At 43.2% G+C, this 19431-nt stretch overlaps 1 protein-coding gene and 1 non-coding gene across 3 annotated transcripts in view; both read left to right on the top strand.

Moving 5' to 3' along the window:
* The window catches only part of galnt11 (UDP-N-acetyl-alpha-D-galactosamine:polypeptide N-acetylgalactosaminyltransferase 11 (GalNAc-T11)), an 80037-nt gene that overhangs the window by 45358 nt on the left and 15248 nt on the right, over window positions 1–19431 (top strand). For both annotated transcript variants that reach the window (XM_042332537.1, XM_042332536.1), the window contains exons 4-10: window positions 1362–1485; window positions 2717–2883; window positions 4171–4296; window positions 5060–5309; window positions 8793–8910; window positions 12394–12546; window positions 14948–15172. In XM_042332537.1, coding sequence (XP_042188471.1) covers window positions 1362–1485; window positions 2717–2883; window positions 4171–4296; window positions 5060–5309; window positions 8793–8910; window positions 12394–12546; window positions 14948–15172 — 1163 coding nt within the window. The remainder of the gene's footprint in view (window positions 1–1361; window positions 1486–2716; window positions 2884–4170; window positions 4297–5059; window positions 5310–8792; window positions 8911–12393; window positions 12547–14947; window positions 15173–19431) is intronic.
* Window positions 13556–13627, top strand: trnae-cuc. Its single transcript has one exon. It is a non-coding gene; the product is annotated as a tRNA-Glu (tRNA).

The raw sequence follows: 19431 nt of genomic DNA, 5'->3' as shown, positions 1-19431 counted from the left end.
GCTGTGGCCAGGGCCAAAACCAGACTGCGGGGGCTTGAGGAGGCAGTGGAGGGAGGGTGTGACCGAAGTTGACCTGCAACAATGCGTTCCAGGACTTTGGCAAGGAATGGCAGGTTGGAGATGGGACGATAGTGTGAGAGATTAGAGGGATCGAGGGTGGGTTTTTTGAGGAGGGGTGTGATGACAGCGGTTTTCAGGGGGAGTGGAATAAATCCTGAGGAGAGAGACTGGTTGACCGTGTCGGCCAGCAGGGGGAGAGTAGGGGGAGTTGAGTGACCAGCAGCTGGGTGGGGAGGGGATCCAGGTAGCATGTGGTGAACTTCATCCGGGTGATTGTGGTCAAGAGGAAGGAGGGAGACATGGGGACAAAGGAGTGTAAGGAGTGCGGAGTGGCGGAAGAAATGATGGAGAGATTGGAAGAGGGGTGGGGGATGTGGGAGGAGAGGGAGATGAAAAAGTCGTCTGAGGTGGCCTTGTCCGTGATGAGGTAATGTGATAATTTTACAATCACATTCTGTATTCTGCAGAATATTGAGTCTTATTAATCAACCAAGCTGAATAGTTTCCTTCTGTTCTGTAATTTCTATGATTCTAGGAGGCTGAAAGAGGTAATTATTTGCAGTTCTGAAGCAAAATCACAGGAAAATAAAGAGACAAGCATTTTATTATTTGGTTGACCTGTGATACCCTATTTTGTAGCAAGGGATTTTGTTCAAATGTCATTTTTGATGTGGGTGACAAGGTGGCACAGTGTGTTAGCGAACTAATGTGTAGAATTGTAGAGCGGTGGGATACAGCTTTAGTCTCTCACTTGCTTGAGTTCCATTTTTTTGATATGTCAATATTGGGCGGCCAAATACCTTCCTGCATTAAACAATGCAGAATACCAGGAGAGATTAACCTGCCATGTGTGCTCATAACAGAATTGGTGAATAACTGGGAACGGGTCAGTGACTAACCAGAAAAATAAAATACTCCAAAAATATATTTTTTTAGTGAATTCTGTGACTTTGCACTTTGCTGTGAGTAAATCAGTACAACACAAATTTACATTTGTAAAGTGCCTTTCATGTATGGAGGACATCTCAAGGCGCTTAACAGTCTTGGCTGGGCATCTGAATAGGGGCTGCAAGCTGAAGGGGGTTGGGGAGAGGAAAGATGACTGAAATCGTGGGCAAGGACCTTGAAAGAGATGAGGGATGGAGTAGTCAGAGGGGCTCTGGGATGAAGTTCCAGAAAGTGAGGGCAAATTGGCTGAAAGCCCACCTGTCGATGCTGAGACGGGTAAGTCACACTATTTATGTGTTGATATGAATTGTTCTCTTATTCTCATTCTTATAAAATTAAACTCTTTTTTTCAGGTATGATTTTCAATGAAGTAGATCAAGAGCTTCGTGATTTGGGCTACCAGAAACATGCTTTCAACATGCTGATCAGCAATCGTTTGGGCTACCGCAGAGATCTTCCCGACACCAGAGACAAGAAGCAAGTTCTTAATTTTTTAGTTAAACACCTAAATTAAAGCTGATTACTTAATAATAATAAACCTTGCATTTGATGTAGTGCTTTATCACGTCATTGAGATGTTTCAAAGAGCTTCATAAAATATACTGTAAATTGGATTGATTGTATATTTTGTGGATGAATTGATAAGCCAATTGCACACAGCAGTGTCCCACAAACAGTCGTGGATTGAGAGACCAAATTATTATTATTTATGTTTTTTTTAAGGGATTATTATCCCCGGAAAATGATCTGCAAATAGATTAACAACGGGTTCCTACTTATTGCTAGGTAAACAGAGGCATGTAGAGTAAGGAAAATTGCCTAAGGTTTCGCCTTGTCTGCTTTCCCTTCCTCCTCCACACACATACACTCATAACTCATTGAACAAAATCATGATTTCAGCACTCCTCCATTATTGAAGTATTACGGAAAATACAAAATCCCTGATATATGGTACTCCCTTATAAGGCAGGTTTGCTTATAAAGTGCATTTTCCTCTAAGGTGTTGTCCTGTGCACTTGTGGTTAGCACCATGGTTAGTTTAGGCGTGCAGACCTACAAGCTGCCCATTTAGCAAATTGGCAGCTTGTAGGTCTGCGTGCCTAAACTAACCATGGGTGCTAACCACAAGTGCACAGGGCACCCACCTTATAGGAAGGTGCTGGTTGTCAGGTTGCAGTCAATGTCATTTTCTGCACACTGAGCATGCGTGATACCTCTGTGACCTACTAAATCCTTACCAACCTACTCACTCCCTCTGCTCGGCAGATACGGGCTTACTCCATGCCCGTCCCATGAACGGCAGTCTGGCGTTCAGCCTTTCTGCTCCTACCATCTAGGAATCCCTTCACTCCGCCCCCTCCCTTGCCTCCTTCAAGGCTGGTCTCAAGACCTTCCTCATTGACTGTATTTGATCATCCTCCCACCTTCGCTCCCCTTACTCTCTACCCCTCTTGATTACAATCCCCAGCTCAGGTTCAAACCCTTGACTGTCCAACATCTTGGGACATCTTCCCAATGTGAAAGGTCCTGTATAAGATGTGAAAGGTGCCGTATATAAATGTAGTTTGTTGTTGATGTTGTGATATATGCAGGGAGTGTTTGCGCATAAATCGCATGCAGAGCATACAGGAAGTGACATTGCTGTGGACATTTTGGCTTAATTTCTCTGCGGCTTTCCATTCTCATTATTCTGTTCTTTTATTACTAGGTGCAAACTGAAGAGGTACCCATTGAACTTACCTTCTGCAAGCATTATTATTTGTTTTTATAATGAAGCTTTATCAGCGCTGCTGCGAACAGTACATAGTGTGTTGGATCGTACTCCCGTTGACTTGCTGTATGAAATTATCCTTGTGGATGACCATAGTGATTTTGGTGAGTACCATTCTTCTTCCATGTATAGGTACACTATTTGAAAAAGGAGGGAAATTTCGCCCAGTGCCTGGCCAACAATCCTTCAGATTGTATTTTTTTTGGTTACCCAGGAGTCTTGACATGTGAGGAAACCCGTGCTTTAAAACTAACCAAACCTGACTGAGACTTCCACATATGTATGCAACCAATTATGCAACCAATTCTCCCTGTGTTTGGAATGGAATGCACACTCTCTCCCCGGAGGGACACAACAACAACAACTTGGATTTATATAGCGCCCTCCATGCCGGACGGCATCTCAGAGCGCTTTACAGTAATGGATCCCGGCGCCGAGCCAAGGGGAGGGTGGGGAAGGTGACCAAAGGTCCAGTCGAAGAGAAAGGTCTTCAGCAGAGACCTGAAAATAGGAAGGGAGCGAGCGAGGCGAAGGGAGTGAGGAAGGGAATTCCAGAGCCTAATCCTGGAGAGTATTAGGTGCACGTTGGCAAGAGCCACAGACCCCAGAGTGTGCAATGGGATACTGCTGGAGTTTAATCAGCTAAAACTGCATAGTTAGCTATTGAGAGGATTGATGTCAAGCTTCCTGCTGCTTTTCTAGTTGGACCACCCTAATTACTACCATTTACTAGGGTTTTAGCTTGCAGGGTTAACAGGATCTGAGTGGGAAGCATACCTGCTTGCTGTTTGCCCTTCCAAGTCCTACCAGGCTGGCTGGTCTGTCATCAGCAAGTCCCCAGAGCAGGGCAGACCTGTTTGTCTCAGAAACTGACTTGATTCCATCATTTGTTTGAGCATGTCACCTTGGAGCCAACTCAGTTCCTGTTCTCCTCTCCCATCTCAGGAATCAATCCAGACTCAATGGTTGTTGAACTCATGGCTTCTTAACTGACTTTCATTTGTCTGCAAAGGTAGTCAATGTTCTCAACTGTAATCACTTATGTCGTGTTTTCAGATTTTTCTACGTTTTTTATTACTTAATATTGGTTAAGAAAGAAAAGCTGACAAGCATCTTGATTGTAATATAATATAATCTATAATCTACGACTGTTTGTGGGACATTGCTGTGCGCAATTGGCTGCCGCGTTCGCCCACAAATATACAGTCAATTCACTTTACAGTGTGTTCTGTGAAGCGCTTTGGGACGTCCTCCCGACGTGAAAAGCGCTATATCAAATGCAAGGATTATTATTATTATTATTATTCCGAAACAAATGGAACTAGCTAGCTATAGCTGTTAAAAATATATCCTTATAAATAGTTGCTTCTTTTCCATTGTTTTTTTCTAAGGTGACTTAAGAGATGAGCTTGGGCAGTACATTCAGAAAAACCTATTTAACAAAGTGAAACTTGTAAGAAATTCTGTCCGAGAGGGACTAATACGTGGTCGAATGATTGGAGCATCTCACGCAACAGGTATCACATTCAGCCTATTCCTCTTTGAATATAGTTGATGTAAAGTTCTATTTAGATCAATAAAAAAAATTTGCGACAGCGTTTTTTATCCAGCCGGGTGTCTTAACATCTACGGATACCCATCACCATGCTTAATAGTATCAAACCAAACTTGCAAGCGATCTACATAAGCAAGGATATTTTGGTTTGTGTGGAACTTTCTACCCACAAAGGAACAAATATATTTTGCTGAAGAGGGTCTTATAAGTCTAATAGACATTCTCCTGATCCTCATCAAATTATGTATAGACCTTAGGCTGAGAATTATTAAGAAAATTTATCCCATTCTTGTTTGTCCCGACCTAATGAATAAAGCAAGGTTCTTTGTGTCCTCAGTTAATACCAGTGAAAGTAGCTCATTCTGCCTGCTTGCTAAAGGTTAATCTTGTGAGCTAATGTGCAATGCATGTCATCTGTTAACCTGTTATAAATGTTCAAACGGCTTAAAAGTGACCTTCCGTTATGAATCAAAGGGTCAGGTTTTACCCTGGCTATTATTATTCAGGAGAAGGGGTTTGTTGGTTGTTTGTTGGTGGACTGGGTGCAAATTGGCTGGCGTGTTTGTCTATAAAATACACAGAATGTACTTCACAGTAAAAATCCTGTGAGTGCTTTGAGACATTTTGACAACGTGATAAAGTACTACAACAAACGCAAGGATTACTTATTGTTGAACAGTTATTGCTGAGATCAATAATATATTTCTTTTCTTTTTTTTTTGCAGGGGATGTACTGGTGTTCCTCGATAGTCACTGTGAGGTGAATGAGATGTGGTTACAACCTCTTCTGGCTCCAATTAAAGAGAACCGCAAAACTGTGGTGTGTCCAGTGATTGACATCATCAGCGCTGACACATTAATCTACAGCTCTTCGCCTATTGTGAGGGGAGGGTTTAACTGGGGATTGCACTTCAAATGGGATCCTGTGCCTGCCTCAATGCTGAATGGACCAGAAGGACCAACAGCACCAATTAAGTATTAACCCTGTTATTTCAAGCTTATGTTTTGTATTCTTTTAACTTCATTGTGATTGAACCAGTTGCTATTCCTTTCAGCCTAAAATACTTAGTACCTCAGTGCGGCTATGCGGCAAGCAACTATTCGATAAATTAGGGCTCTTAAAGGTTGAGAGAAGACATTCTTGGAGTGTCTGACCTTATAGAGGTGTATAACATTTTAAGTAGATTGAAAAAGTAAACCCAGAATATTTTAGGATACACCAAGACAGTAGAACAAGAGAGATAAACCAGCAGTAAATTGGGCTCAAGAGTAGTATCAAGTATAGGCAGCTAAATAGACTTGGAGGGGATTCAATCTTGAGATAAGATGACTCAATGGGGATTTTATAGAGATGTATATTGTAAATGGGATTGTGAAAGTCAACCTACAACAATACTTTAGGATGCACTAGGTCGATAGAACAAGAGGACATAAAGTTGCAAAGGGCAATTTCAGGACAGACCCCAGGAAGTTTTCGTTTTCCAGAGGTTATTTGACAACTGGAACGGGTTGCCAGTAAAGATGATTGAGGCTACAATACTGGACTTGTTTCAAAAACAGCTTGATGCTGTGATGGGAGCAGGGTTGGTTGGGTATTCTGGAAGAATTGCATCAGATGGGCTGGAGGGCCTTCTTCATCCAAACTAATCTTGTGAGGTGGTACGTCCCTCGATTTTAGGCAGTGCGTGTCACGTTGAGATGAACAATGACTGTTCCTTTTTCTCTCCTCTACCTGTTCTGCTTGTTGTAAATGGGCTATAAGCTTGTAGAACAGTAAACAAATTTGATATTGTGTCAGATTTTACAGGATTCACATTTTGTAAAAAATAACATTACGAGGCATTTTTTAAAAGTAAGATTACGAGGTATTTTTTAAAATTGTGCCCTGACCTCTGCAACAATGCTCGTTGGTTTAGAATGTATGTGTTGGGAGGAGAGAGTTGAGGAAACAGTGGGTTGGAACAAATTTTATTCTAGTATCAAGAAACCTCTTTCCTCCTCCCCACCTCCAACTGTTGGAACCATCACTCAATGGGAAGGAATGTATGTCCGAGCTTCAGACAGGAAGATGGTGGTAATGATCTCACACATTTCATGCTGAGCTGTATTGCCCACTGGGAAGCTCGCAGGATGTTCCTGTTACCTATCATCCACCTAGTGAGGGCTGAAACCGGCCCTTGTTGGATGTCAAATGACCAACTGCTCACTATTCCCGACGTGAAAGGCGCTATACAAATGTAATCTTGTTGTTGTTGGGACAGAGGTAAGCAGGATCTCCTTGGAACTGAACTGGCTCCAAGGTGACAAGTTTGGCAACGGAATGCCGTAATCGAGTCAACCCTCTGTGGCAGTCTCAGCAGTATGTTCCTGGCTCATCAGCAGGACTTGGAAGGACAGACCAGACAATGGGTGGGGGTGGGGGGGGGGGGGCAGGACTATTCCCATTCAGCTCCTGTTAACCCTCCAAGCCAAAGCCATACAAGCAGCGGAAAATTTGCCAGACAGTGCTCTCAATGGCAAGCTATATGGTTTTAGCTGGTTAAACTCCAGCAGTACCCCAACGTACACTCTGGGTTTCCCAAGCCTTAGCTCTTGCCAACCTGCACTGAATACTTTCCATATTAGATAAGCAGGATACGTTCCTCCAGGGAGAGAGTGTGCATTCCATTCCAATAAATATCTCTGGAATTTCCACGTGTAGGTGGAATGCATGGAATTCTCAGTTTGGTTTGGATACTGTTAAACATGGTGATGGATAAGAAGAACCCCACCCCCCGGCTGTTGGTCAAACAAGCACCTCACATTCTAAAATTGTTTGCTTTTGTCTTCTAGGCCTTAGTGCTAGACCTCTTTCACAAATTTCTTGCTTTTTTTTTACAAAGATTATATTGTGACATGAAGAATTGCCAGCAGGAGTCTCATAATTCTGACAGTTCTATCCGACCAGCTCAGTTTAATGTGAAGTTTAGTGTGTGGTGAAGCTGTTTGATCCCTGCTCCATGTGAGAGAGGTGAACTTAGTGAGGATACTGTTGTTTTCATATATTGGCATTGGTCGCTAATGAAGTTTATGTAACTGAGGGTTTGAAATCCTGCTTACTGTCCATCGAGGTGCTTGTGCATGCTGTGTGAATATTGGGTGAGGATGAGTCTCTTGGCATGGCTGTGATGATTCCAAGTCCAGCCTTACACATGAAGTGTGATACAGCAGTTCCACTATCACCTATCGCATAACTCCCCAGCTTGCATCTGCAGTGCGACTCCAACTCTCAAAGAGGAATCCCAGGAGTGAAAATTAGAAGGAAATGGGAGACCGAAAAGTAATAAAACTACTCCTAAGCCTAAAGCAGCCTCAGCCTAAAATTGAAGGAAAAAAAGGAAACAAATTTGATAGCAGTTTCTAACCCAGCATCTACAGCAACAAAACACGCATTCAATGATAATTCAGAAAACTGGCAATGGTAATTGAATGTGTTTAGCAAAACTAGATGTTGTGTTAGAAATTGCTGTCAAAATGTTTCCTTTTTTTTACTTCAATGTTTCACCTCCAGTTTCTATGTACTCCTGAAGACATTTAAATTCTCTTTCCCCCCCCAGCCCCCCGAGATGCATCCAAGTACCCATTATTGCTGTGGTGAACCACGGAGGTGAATGTCAGTAAGGGACATGGTAGCCAAGCCCAATCCTGACATCCATTCAGGCACGCTTTCAAGCTACTGTACATCGTGAGCAGAAGTGGAAATCTTAGCTGATTTTTTTCTTCCCTAATAAAGAGCTCTGAGACCCAGTTTTTCCGCTGACTGTGATCAGCTAACTCAATATAGGAATCAAACTTGCAATTCCTTGCATTTGATCTGTTTGACTTAGAGTTTCACCAGTCTTTACATTTTAGATCATCGAGGAAGATTTTATCCTACAGTGATTTTGCTAGGAATGATTTAGCATAAATGACTAGCCTTATGACACAAGTATAATTTCTCAAGGAATTCTCAGTGTTTGGGAGTACAATCTCTCAACTCTCTCTCACACAATGAACTGCTTGAGTGGTCCCTCACAACTCTGCAGAATGTAACAGACACTCGGGGCTACGCTCTGAAACAACAGAAAATGAATTTGAAGTATTAGTTTGGAATTACAGTACTAAACTAACAGCGGGGTTAGGGGTAGAATTTGATTCTGTCCTCCAACACCCCCCTCCCACCGCACTGATCTTGAGCTGCTTTGATATCTAAGCGCTTTGCAATGAGTTAGCATAGTTCTCAATTGAGGTGAGGAAATATAGCCCTAACGTAGTAAAAAAAAATCCATTGGTTCCATCAGAACATGAGTGGATAGATATTGCCTTGGAAACTGAAAACAGTCATTTTGCTTAGGTCTACAATTGATGTACTGTTACTCTTCATTGTTTCATTGGTTGAAATTGTATTAAAGAATGTTCTTTCTGTCTTCTCTTGTTCAGATCACCCACAATGGCGGGGGGACTATTTGCAATGGACAGGAAGTACTTCAATGAACTTGGGCAGTATGACAGTGGCATGGATATTTGGGGAGGAGAAAACCTGGAAATATCCTTTAGGGTAATGTCTTTTTAGCTTCCCATTTCCAAATATCGGGTCTTATTGAGATGAGGGAGGGAGAGAGAGAAAATATTTCAGCTTCCTGGATAGTGTCAATAATGACCATTGTTGGTTAATAATAGTGTAATGCTCTTTGCATTGATAACACCCTTTATAGCAGTCTGCATATTTATTTTAAGTGTATTTAAAAATGTGCAGTTTTGGATTGATTACATACTGGAATATTGGAGAGGTTTAGCATTAGCCAAACAGAGTGACAGATGATAGAATGGTGTAGGGGTGAGAGGGGGGTATGTGGTCACCAGTTCCCAGTGGATCTGGACACAGAGTGCAAACCTGCCCATAAAATGGCACAAATGGGAGCCACTTCCTATAAGTGTTGTGGTTGTGGGAAATAAAGAAGAAAAAGGATTGTGTTGGTGTAGAAGAAGTTTTCATGGTTAACAATTTTAAAAAAATACTGTGAAAAAACAGAAATTGAACAATCCTTGCATTTGATATAACGCCTTATAACGCTATGGAGTCCTGTAGCTTAGTGGTTAGAGCACTCGCCTCGCAGGCGAGAGAACCTGGGTTCAATTCCCGAGCAGGGCGAAACGTTGGGCAAGTTTCCTTACTCCACATGCCTCTTACCTAGCAGTAAGTAGGAAACCAGTTGTTAGTTGATTGGCGGATCTCTTTTCCCATGGGTAATAATCCCTTCAAAATAATAATAATAATTTTATCACTTAATCCACACCTGTTTGTGGGACATTGCTGTGCTGCCGCGTTCGCCCACAAATATACAGGCAATTCACTTTACAGTGTGTTCTGTGAAGCGCTTTGGGACGTCCTCCCGACGTGAAAAGCGCTATATCAAATGCAAGGATTATTATTATTTACAATGTATTCTGTGAAGCGCTTTGGGATGCCTGGAAGACGTGATAAGATGCTATATAAAATGCAAGGATTATTATTTTTATAACGTCGTTGAAATGTCTCAAAGCGTTTCACAGGATATACTGTAAAGTGAATTGACTGTGTATTTTGTGAGCTAAACATGGCAGCGTGTTGCGCACAGCAGTGTCCCACAAACAATCGTAGATTGAGTGACCAAAAAGCATTGTTCAGAATTCAAGGTTACAATACTTGTGTTCTTTCCTATTCTTATTTAATACACATATGAGAAGATTTCTTTCTGTACATTCCAATTGTTTTGCTGAACAAATATCTAATGCAATGAGCCCTTTCCTAAATTTTGACAACTAGCATCAACAGTTAGGCTCAGTTGTGACCTGTATTGGACATTAGTGTGATATTTCCATTTCTGCACTAGCCAACCTTATGAAGTCAAGGATTGGCACCCGAGCTGTGGTTGGGATCTGCAAAGGTGGAAGGTAGGGGTAGGAAAGTGACTGAAGGCACGGTCGAAGAGGAGGGTCTTGAGATGGATCTTGAAGGAAGCAAGGGGGGTATCGAGGCAGAAGGACTGTGGTGGGATGGAGTTCCAGAGGTTGGGGGCAGAGTGGCTGAAGGCCCGCCTACCAATGGTAGGGCGGGCAAGGTAGAGGACGTGAAGCAGGCCGGAGCCCGCTGAACTGAGGGAGTGAATAGGTTGATAAGGGGTTAGGAGGTCACAGAGGTAGGAAGGGGCAAGGCCGTGGAGGGTCTTGAAGGTGAGGATGAGGATTTTAAACTCTATCCTCTGAGGGGTGGGAAGCCAGTGGAGCCGAGTGGGGGTGGGGGAGATGGGGTCATGGATCCTGGAGCAGGAGAGGACATGAGCTGCAGAGTTCTGGATGATCTGCAGCTTGTGGAGGGAAGATTTGGGAAGTCCGACAAGCAGGGAGTTGGCATAGTCGAGCCTGGATGTGATGCATGGATGAGGGTCTCAGTGGCCTGCGGTGACACACAGTGGCGGAGCTGGGCGATGTTGCCGAGGTGGGGAAATACAGAGCAGGTCATGGCACGGATGTGGGGGGCTGAAGGACAATTGAGGGTTGAACAGGACGTCCAGATTCTGTATTGGCTCCGTGAGGTGTAGAGTGCATCCAAGAAGGGTGATGCTATCAGCACCTGAGAAGGGACTCGGTCTTGTTGACATTCAACTGGAGAACATTTGCTCTCATCCAGGACTTGATGTCTGACAGGCAGTCTGAGGGTGGAGGCAGGGAGGAAGATTTGAGTATCATCCGCTTCCATGTGGAAGTTGCCTCCATGTCTACAGATGATTCAGCAGATTCAAGAGGGGTTTGGATAATTATTTGGATTTCCTCCTCACCCACCGTGTTTAACATCCTCACCTGCGGTCATCTTTCCTTTCCCCAACCCCTCGGCTCCCACTCCCCCTCACTTGTTCAGCCAGCAGTGTCAAGCAACTTTGGGATGTGCTCCTGACGTGAAAGGCAATGTATAAATGTATACTTATATTGTATTTTAGTAAAGTATTCAACTTGTTGATATGAGAAATAGGATAGTGTAGGATGATTTTTTTATAACATTTTTTTTCTTTGCGTCAGATTAACCCACCCTCTATTAAGAATTTTTAATTACGTAAATGTTAAGTTATGCGACTTGTGAATATGTATATTTCATTAAAATACATTTTACAGTCCATGTTAAATGTTTGAGTTCATGTCTCCTTGGCAGGATCTCCTTGAAGCGGAACTGATTTCAAGGTGACATGCCTGGCAACACAATATTAGGATCGAGCCAGCCTTCTGTGACAATCTCGGTAATCCTGTTCCTGAGGCAGGCGGGTCCGCAGTATTCCAGGGCACTGCTGATGACATCACAGCCCAGCCTGGCTCATTGGCAGGACCTGGAAGGGCCGACTAGTCACTGGGGCAGGGATTCTTCCCACTCAGCTCCTGTTAACCCTGCAAGCCTTTTCCATACATGCTTAATTTTAGAAGTATCCAAACCAAACAGAGTTCCATGCATCTCACTTGCATATGGAAGTTCCCGAGATGTTTATTGGAATGGAATGTGCACTCTCCCACTGTGCTTACTTAATCCTGCTTACTTAATTCCAGAAAGTGTAAGACGTAGGTTGACAAGATCCAAGGTTTGGGGACCCCATAGTGTGCGTTGGAGTACTAGGTAGGGTAGTCCTAGCTGGATAAACAGTGGAAAAGCTTGCCATGCAGTGCTCTCAACGGCAAGCTTTTCCACTGTGGTTTTAGTTGGTTAGACTCCAGCAGCACTCCCAACACACACTCTGAGGACCTCAAGCCTTGAATCTTGCCAACCTGTGCTTATGCTATCTGGAAAGTGACTCTATTTTGTAGGTGGATGGTGAAGTCTATAGCATAACAGTTAAATGATCCAACCCCTCAACCACCAAACTAACCTCAACCCTACCTCCCGCTACCTCCCTCTACTATCAAAGACATTACTACTTTTTAGAAAATGAAATTTAAGATTGAGGTCAGATGTTACCTTTGATTCCTACAATGAACACATTGAAAATAACCTTGACTTGTGTGTATGTTGTTGATGTAGATCTGGATGTGTGGTGGGCGGCTGGAAATAATTCCTTGTTCTCGGGTTGGACATATATTTCGTAAGCGGCGGCCATACGGCTCCCCTGGAGGGCAGGATACAATGGCACACAATTCTCTACGCCTGGCACACGTTTGGATGGATGAGTATAAGGTATTATTCTTGATTTGGTACTTACTATACAGTGTAGAATAGCCCATACTAAATATCAGACTAAATGTCATTCACAGCAGTAGTATTGAACATAGCAATATGAGTAGACTGTTCATCATATTGAGTCTGTTCTGCCAATGTATTAGATCATGATGGGTCTTTTAATCCCATTTCTCTTGAACCTTAAATATTCTCACTTCCCAAATATCTCTCCACCTCTTTTTATTGATTTTTGGCTCTAGGGCTTTCTAATATCAAAATGATACTTTAATGTCCAAATCATGGCCCTTGTCTCCATCCTGGAGTAGCTTGAACTTGCTTCTTCACATTTTCAATGCTTGACTCAAGGCCATGCTTTGATCATCTTTCCCCCTTCCTCCGTCCCTCTCTCACAACTCTTCTTCCCCCTTCCCCAGCCTCTAGCCTGGGTGCCCCGCAACTGTGCAAAGCACTTTGAGATGTCCTCCAAACATGAAAGGCACTATATAAATGCAAATCTACTACCTGTCCTTCCAGTCGGAAGACCCACTTCTTCCTGGCACAAGCTGCAGACTATCCAGAACTCCTGTTGGCTTGTGTCCTTTCCCACACGAGGCTTTGCAAGCCTATCACCCCCATCCTCGCCTGCTCCACTGGCTCCCCATCGCCCATTGGATTGAGTTCAAGTTCCTCATCCTGACCTTTAATTCCCTCCATGGTCTTAACCTTCCCCACCACTGTGACCTCCTCAAATCCTATCACTCCCTCGCTCCGCTCAGCAGACATGGTGATCGGACTTTCAGAGTATCTGTGTACTCCATTCCCAGAGTCCCTTTGACTTGTCCCTTCCCTCACCTCCTTCATGAGTCTTTCTTTTTGAACGCGCTTTTGGACATCTTTTCCCCCCCACCCCAACTTCCAAACCCAACTTAGATGCATAGCTTGGATTGTCCTGCGCCTTGGGACATGCTCCTGAGGTGAAAGGCACTATATAAAGTAAATTGTATTGTAATGTGACATACCTTTGTGGAGTCCTGTAGCTCAGTGGTTAGAGCACTCGCCTCTCAAGCGAGAGACCTGGGTTCAATTCCCGGCAGGGTGAAACCTTGGGCAAGTTTCCTTACTCCACACGCCTGATAATAATCCCTCAAGAAAAAAAACAATAATAAATAGATCGCTTCAATCCACGACTGTTCATGGGAATTGGCTGCCGCGTTTCGCCCCCAAATATACAGTCAATTCACTTTATGCAATTCACTCGATGTAATGAAAGCATGTAATGAAATACATACTTTCATTATATCGAGGCTCGACTATGCAAACTCATTGTTTGTCGGCCTCCCCAACTCCTCCCTCCACAGGCTACAGATCATCCAGAACTCGGCAACCCATGTCCTCTCCCGCACTAGGCTCCACGACCCTATCACCCCCATCCTTGCCCAACTCCACTGGCTTCCCATCACACAGAGGATACAGTTCAAGATCCTGGTCCTCACTTTCAAAGCCCTCCACAGTCTTACTCCCCCCTACCACTGCGACCTCCTAACACCCTACCATCCTTCTCATTCCCTCTGCTCAGCTGGCTCCGGCCTGCTTCACGTCCCCCGCTCGATCACCCCACGATTGGTGGGCGGACCTTCCGTAATTCTGCCCCTACCCTCTGGAACTCCATCCCACATTCCCTCCGACTCGCCACCTTCAAGACCCATCTCAAGACCTTCCTCTTTGACCGTGCTTTCGATTTCCCTGCTTCTCTCCTGCACTCCATTCTCCCCGACTCCCAGCTCGGGTCCATGACTCTGTTTGTCCAGCGCCTTGGGACATCCTTCCGATATGAAAGTTGCTTTACAAATGTAATTTTGTTGTTGTTGTTGTATTCTGTGAAGCGCTTTGAGACATCTGGAAGACGTGAAAAGTGCTATATCAAATGCAAGGATTCTTGTAGCTCAGTGGTCAGAGCCCTCGCCTTGCTAAGCGAGAGACCTGGGTTTGATTCCCGGCAGGGTGAAACCTTGGGCAAGTTTCCTTACTCCACATGCCTGATAATAATCCCTCAAGAAAAAAAACAATAATAAAAATTGGTCATTTCAGTCCACGACTGTTTGAGGGACACTGCTGTGCGCAATTGGCTGCTGCGTTTCGCCCTCAAGTATGTAGTCAATTCACTTTACGGACTATTCTGTGAAGCGCTTTGAGACATCTAGAAGACATGAAAAGCGCTATATCAAATGCAAGGATTATTATTATTAAATATTATATTATCATTGAGTGTAATAATTCAGAATGAGTTAAATACTGTATAATGAGCTACACTGAGCTATTGATTAAATTAGAATGAAAATGAAAAATCCAGTGTTAAAGTATACAATGTTAAACTCTTGCTCTTTCATTTTGACTGTAGAATGTTTTTTGTAAATTCCAGGAACAATATTTTGGCCTAAAACCTGAACTAAGACTTCGAAGTTATGGTGACATTAATGAGCGTATACTACTGAGAAAAAGGCTGAACTGTAAATCCTTCAAGTGGTATCTAGCGAATGTCTACCCGGAGATGCAGGTTATTGGACCAAATGACAGAGCCAAAGTGCAGCAGCCAATGTTTGTTAACAAAGGTCTGAAAAGACCAAAAGTAATGCAACGTGGAAGGGTAAGATTCAGCAAAGAACAGTCAAACCTCCTGTAGCTTAGTGGTTAGAGCACTCGCCTTGCAAGCGAGAGGACCTGGGTTTGATTCCCGGCAGGACGAAACATTGGGCAAGTTTTCTTATTCCACATGCCTATATTCGCCTAACAGTAAGTAGGAACCCGTTTGTTAGTCAATTGGTGGATCACATTTCCTGGGGTAATAATCCCTTAAAAAAAACGAATAAATAATAATAATTTAGTCACTGTTTGTGGGACACTGCTGTGCACAGTTGGCTGCCGCATTTCGCCCATAAAATATACAGTCAATTCACTTTGCAGTATATTCTGTGAGACGCTTTGAGATGTCCCGAAGACGTGATATGGCGCTATATCAAAACAAGGATTATTATTATTATTGAGAGTCATGGATGCAGATTTGTGCATGTAAACCCCAACTCCACCCATATTGTTGGTGTTTCCTTTAACGTCTTTTCTTTTAAAATACCTGTTCTTTATATCCGTTCGAGCTTCATGCCAGACACTGCCTATTGGGGAGCGTGCAGTTGAGATACTGAGAGATCTTTCACAATGTTGCATTGTATGGATGTCTGTGATAGTAGCTTTGATTCACCCTCTGACATCTAATGGGATTAGATAGATAAATGGAATCATAGTAGATAACTCTGGCAGCACAGAGACGATGGGCTGAGAAACTGCCATACCTCTGATGCCTCTCCAGGCATCTTGGCTGAGATCCCAAACTCCCTGAATGCACAAATCTGCTTCCTACCATTGCCAAAGCATAGATCAAGTGTTGCATTGTTCCAGCCTCATTCTGCGTTCTTAAAATCTGATATAACAGTTAGACATTTATTATTCATTTAATAGCAATTTTTTTTCCCCCTAATTTTCTTTGTTGCAAATCAATTTAACTGAAGCAGGAATTAATCATCTGCAATAATAGTCTATTAATTTAAAACCCTGGAGAAATAAAACTGTCATACTATTATTCAGAGAGGTAAGTAACCTTTAGCTTAATTAAAATATTGGTTCCCGTTATATTCTCTAAGAAATCTTGTTCTTATTCCTTTACTTAAACACGTATAAATACTGAGGCTCTTAGGCTGTACCATCCAGCTGTGATTTTTTTTGTTCACCCACAAAAGCCAGCTGTAGTAGCTGCATAGATTTGGAGTCCTTTGTATATTGGTTAGAGCACTTGCCTCGCAAGTTTCCTTACTCATCTCTGTTTACCAAGCAGTAAGTAGGAACCCAGTTGCTAGTCAATTGGCTGATTACTTTTCCGGGGGTAATAATCATTTTTAAAAAAAAATACTTTGGCCACACAATCCACGACTGTTTGTTTGACACTGCCGTGGCAATTGGCTGCTGCGTTTAGCCCACAGAAGTCAATTCACTTTATGGTATATTCTGTGAAGCGCTCTGAGACGTCTCAAAGACGTGATAAGGTGCTGTATCAAATGCGAGGAATATTATTATTGTCATTGTGGGGAAGGAGGAAGAAGTGGGAAGCAGGAAGACTGACAGCAACTTGCTTTCATAGTGCCTTTCATGTAAAATAAACTTCTCAGAGCACTTCACACAATGTTAAGAATTTGAATGTGCTGTCATGAAGACAAATGTGACAACGTCCTATAAATAGCTGTGGATCGAATAGCCAGTGTTTCGGGTGGATTCAAATAAGGAAACCTCCACTCCACTATTTAAACCAGGAGTGGGTCCATTCCCATCCTCCTGAATTACAAGGCAGATGAGATCTATATTAATAACTTGATTGAAATAGGGAAGATGATCTGGAAAAAATAAAAATATACTACAATACAATTTACATCTATGTAAATTATGTAGTACCTTTCACGTCAGGAAAATGTCTCAAAGCACTTCACACCTGTGGCTATGCACCCGAGCTGGGGGGCATCAATGCCAAAGAGGATGAGGAGCGGAATGGTGTCCGAAAGCATGGTCAGAGAGATATGTAATACAGTAGGCTTTGAAGGTATAAATAATAGAGAAGTCATCTAATGTACGTAATACTAATTACTTCAGATTCAAATAGTCCTGTAAAGAATCCTTCAGATTGAAGAAATCTGAACTTTTTACTGTTATAAATACCGCGTTTTGGGGGAAATAAGGGAAGAAATGTTTACCTTTAAAGCAAAGCAACAACAAATTTACATTTATATTGCGCCTTTCATGTCGGGAGGTTGTCCCATGGTGCTTGACAGTCCTGGCTTGACACCCACGCTGAGGGTGGGAGGCGAGGGGGTGAGCAGAGGAAAGATGACTGAAGGTGCGGTCAAAGAGGAAGATTTTGAAACACCTCAAAATATTTAAGTGAGAAATGTGGCTTCCAAAGAGCTTGGAATTGTTAAAGAGAGACCTTTACTGAACCTTTTCACCTTAAACACAAAGAATTTTAAGATTTTTGGAAATGGAAAAAAAATCTGTAATGTTTCTCAGATGAGATGAAAAACATTGAGAGCAATGAGACCCAACTGTTGTTGAACTGTTAAGATTTGGACATGATATGCTTGAGCATATTAAGTAGGCTCTAGTCTGATTAGTAATTTCATTTCTTTGCAAGTACACTTCATTGTTGAGGATGCCAGTGCAGGGAACTGATTATATTCCTTTTAATGACTGTCTCACAGCATGTGACCTTGCTCCATTGCAGCGCAGGATTTCCTAAAAGCTTGTCCTCAAAAAGATTGCTCCTGCATTGTTGAATTCCTGTGTGCATTCCCCGTTTGTGGAGTCCTGTAGCGTAGTGATTAGCACGCTCATCTCGCAACTGAGAGGACCCAGATTCGATTCCAGGTTGGGGCGAAACTTTACACAAGTTTCCTTACTCCACGTGCCTGTGTTTACCTAGCAGTAAGTAGGAACCCAGTTGTTAGTCAATTTGTGGATTACTTTCCAGGGGAATTATCCCTCAAAAAATGAATAGTTTGGTCACTCATTCCACGACTGTTTGTGGGACACTGCTGGGTGCAATTGTCTGGTATGTTTTTCCCACAAAATATACAGTCAATCCTCTTTACAATATATTCTATGAAGCGCTTTAAGACGTCTCAATGACGTAATAAGGCTTGTATTATAATATAATAATCCTAATATAATAATAATCCTTGCATTTGCTATATCAAATACAAGGATTATTATTATCATAATACAGACTACAACAACAACTTGCACCTTTCATTCAGGGCAGCATCTTGGAGTGCTTAAAAGTGATGAAGTTTGCTGCTGAGCTGGTGAGAGGTGATTGTAGGCATGTTGTAGAGGAAGGTTTCAGTCACGATCTGAGGACAAGCAAAACATGTCTATTTGTGTGGTGCCTAAAAGTGAGATGGTCAAAGTAGACTATAAGAAAGTACTGTATATCACATAGAAGCAACAGAACAATATCTTTGGTGGATGCTAAAGGGTGAAGAATTCCCAGAATGTTATCGAATCACTTAGGGAGATCCTTTGAATATCTAAGAGTTGATATCAATTTAGTGGCTTCGAACCTGCCTTGCCCCACCTCCATAACACTCGGCCACTGCCTCTTCCTTCAGGTCGCCGAGACCCTCATCCATGCATTCATTACATCTAGGCTCAACTGCGCCAACTGCCTGCTTGTCGGATTTCCCAACTCTCCCCTCCACAAGCTGCAGATATTTCAGAACGCTGCAGTTTGTATCTTCTCCCCACCAACCTCCGTGACCCTATCACCCTTGCGCGGCTCCACTAGCTCCCCATCCCCAGGAGGATAGAGTTCAAAATCCTCGTCTTCGCCTTTAAGGCCCGCCACGGCCTTGCCCCTTCCTACCTCTGTGACCTGCTAACCCCAAATCAACCTGGCTCCCGTAAACGCCTTCTATCCTGTGGCTCTGATCTTCTCAACCTCCCCGGCCTATCCCTCAGACTTACTGAACCAGTGCACAACCTCGGCGTCAGGTTCGACTCACAGCTGTCCTTCTTCCTCCACCTCCACCACATTACCCACCTCCGACCATACCTTAGCCTGGATGCAGACTAGGTTCCGCACAGCGGACGCAGCCGAAACACTCGTCCATGCATTCGTTACCTCCCAACTGAACTTCTCAAATGCCCTCTTTCCCAGTCTCCCCAGCTCCGCCATGCACAGGATCCAACTGATCGAAAACTCCACCGCCAACATACTCATCTGTACGAAACTCCGTACCCCCATCACACCAGTTCTAGCCAAGCTCTATTGGCTGCCCATTCCCGAACGGGTCGATTTCAAGATCCTCA

The sequence above is a fragment of the Callorhinchus milii genome, unplaced genomic scaffold (genome assembly GCF_018977255.1).
Source record: "Callorhinchus milii isolate IMCB2004 unplaced genomic scaffold, IMCB_Cmil_1.0 Scaffold2, whole genome shotgun sequence".
In the NCBI taxonomy this organism is placed as follows: domain Eukaryota; kingdom Metazoa; phylum Chordata; class Chondrichthyes; order Chimaeriformes; family Callorhinchidae; genus Callorhinchus; species Callorhinchus milii.
Note: the sequence above shows the minus strand (reverse complement) of the source record. Positions and strands in the feature narration are given on the sequence as shown.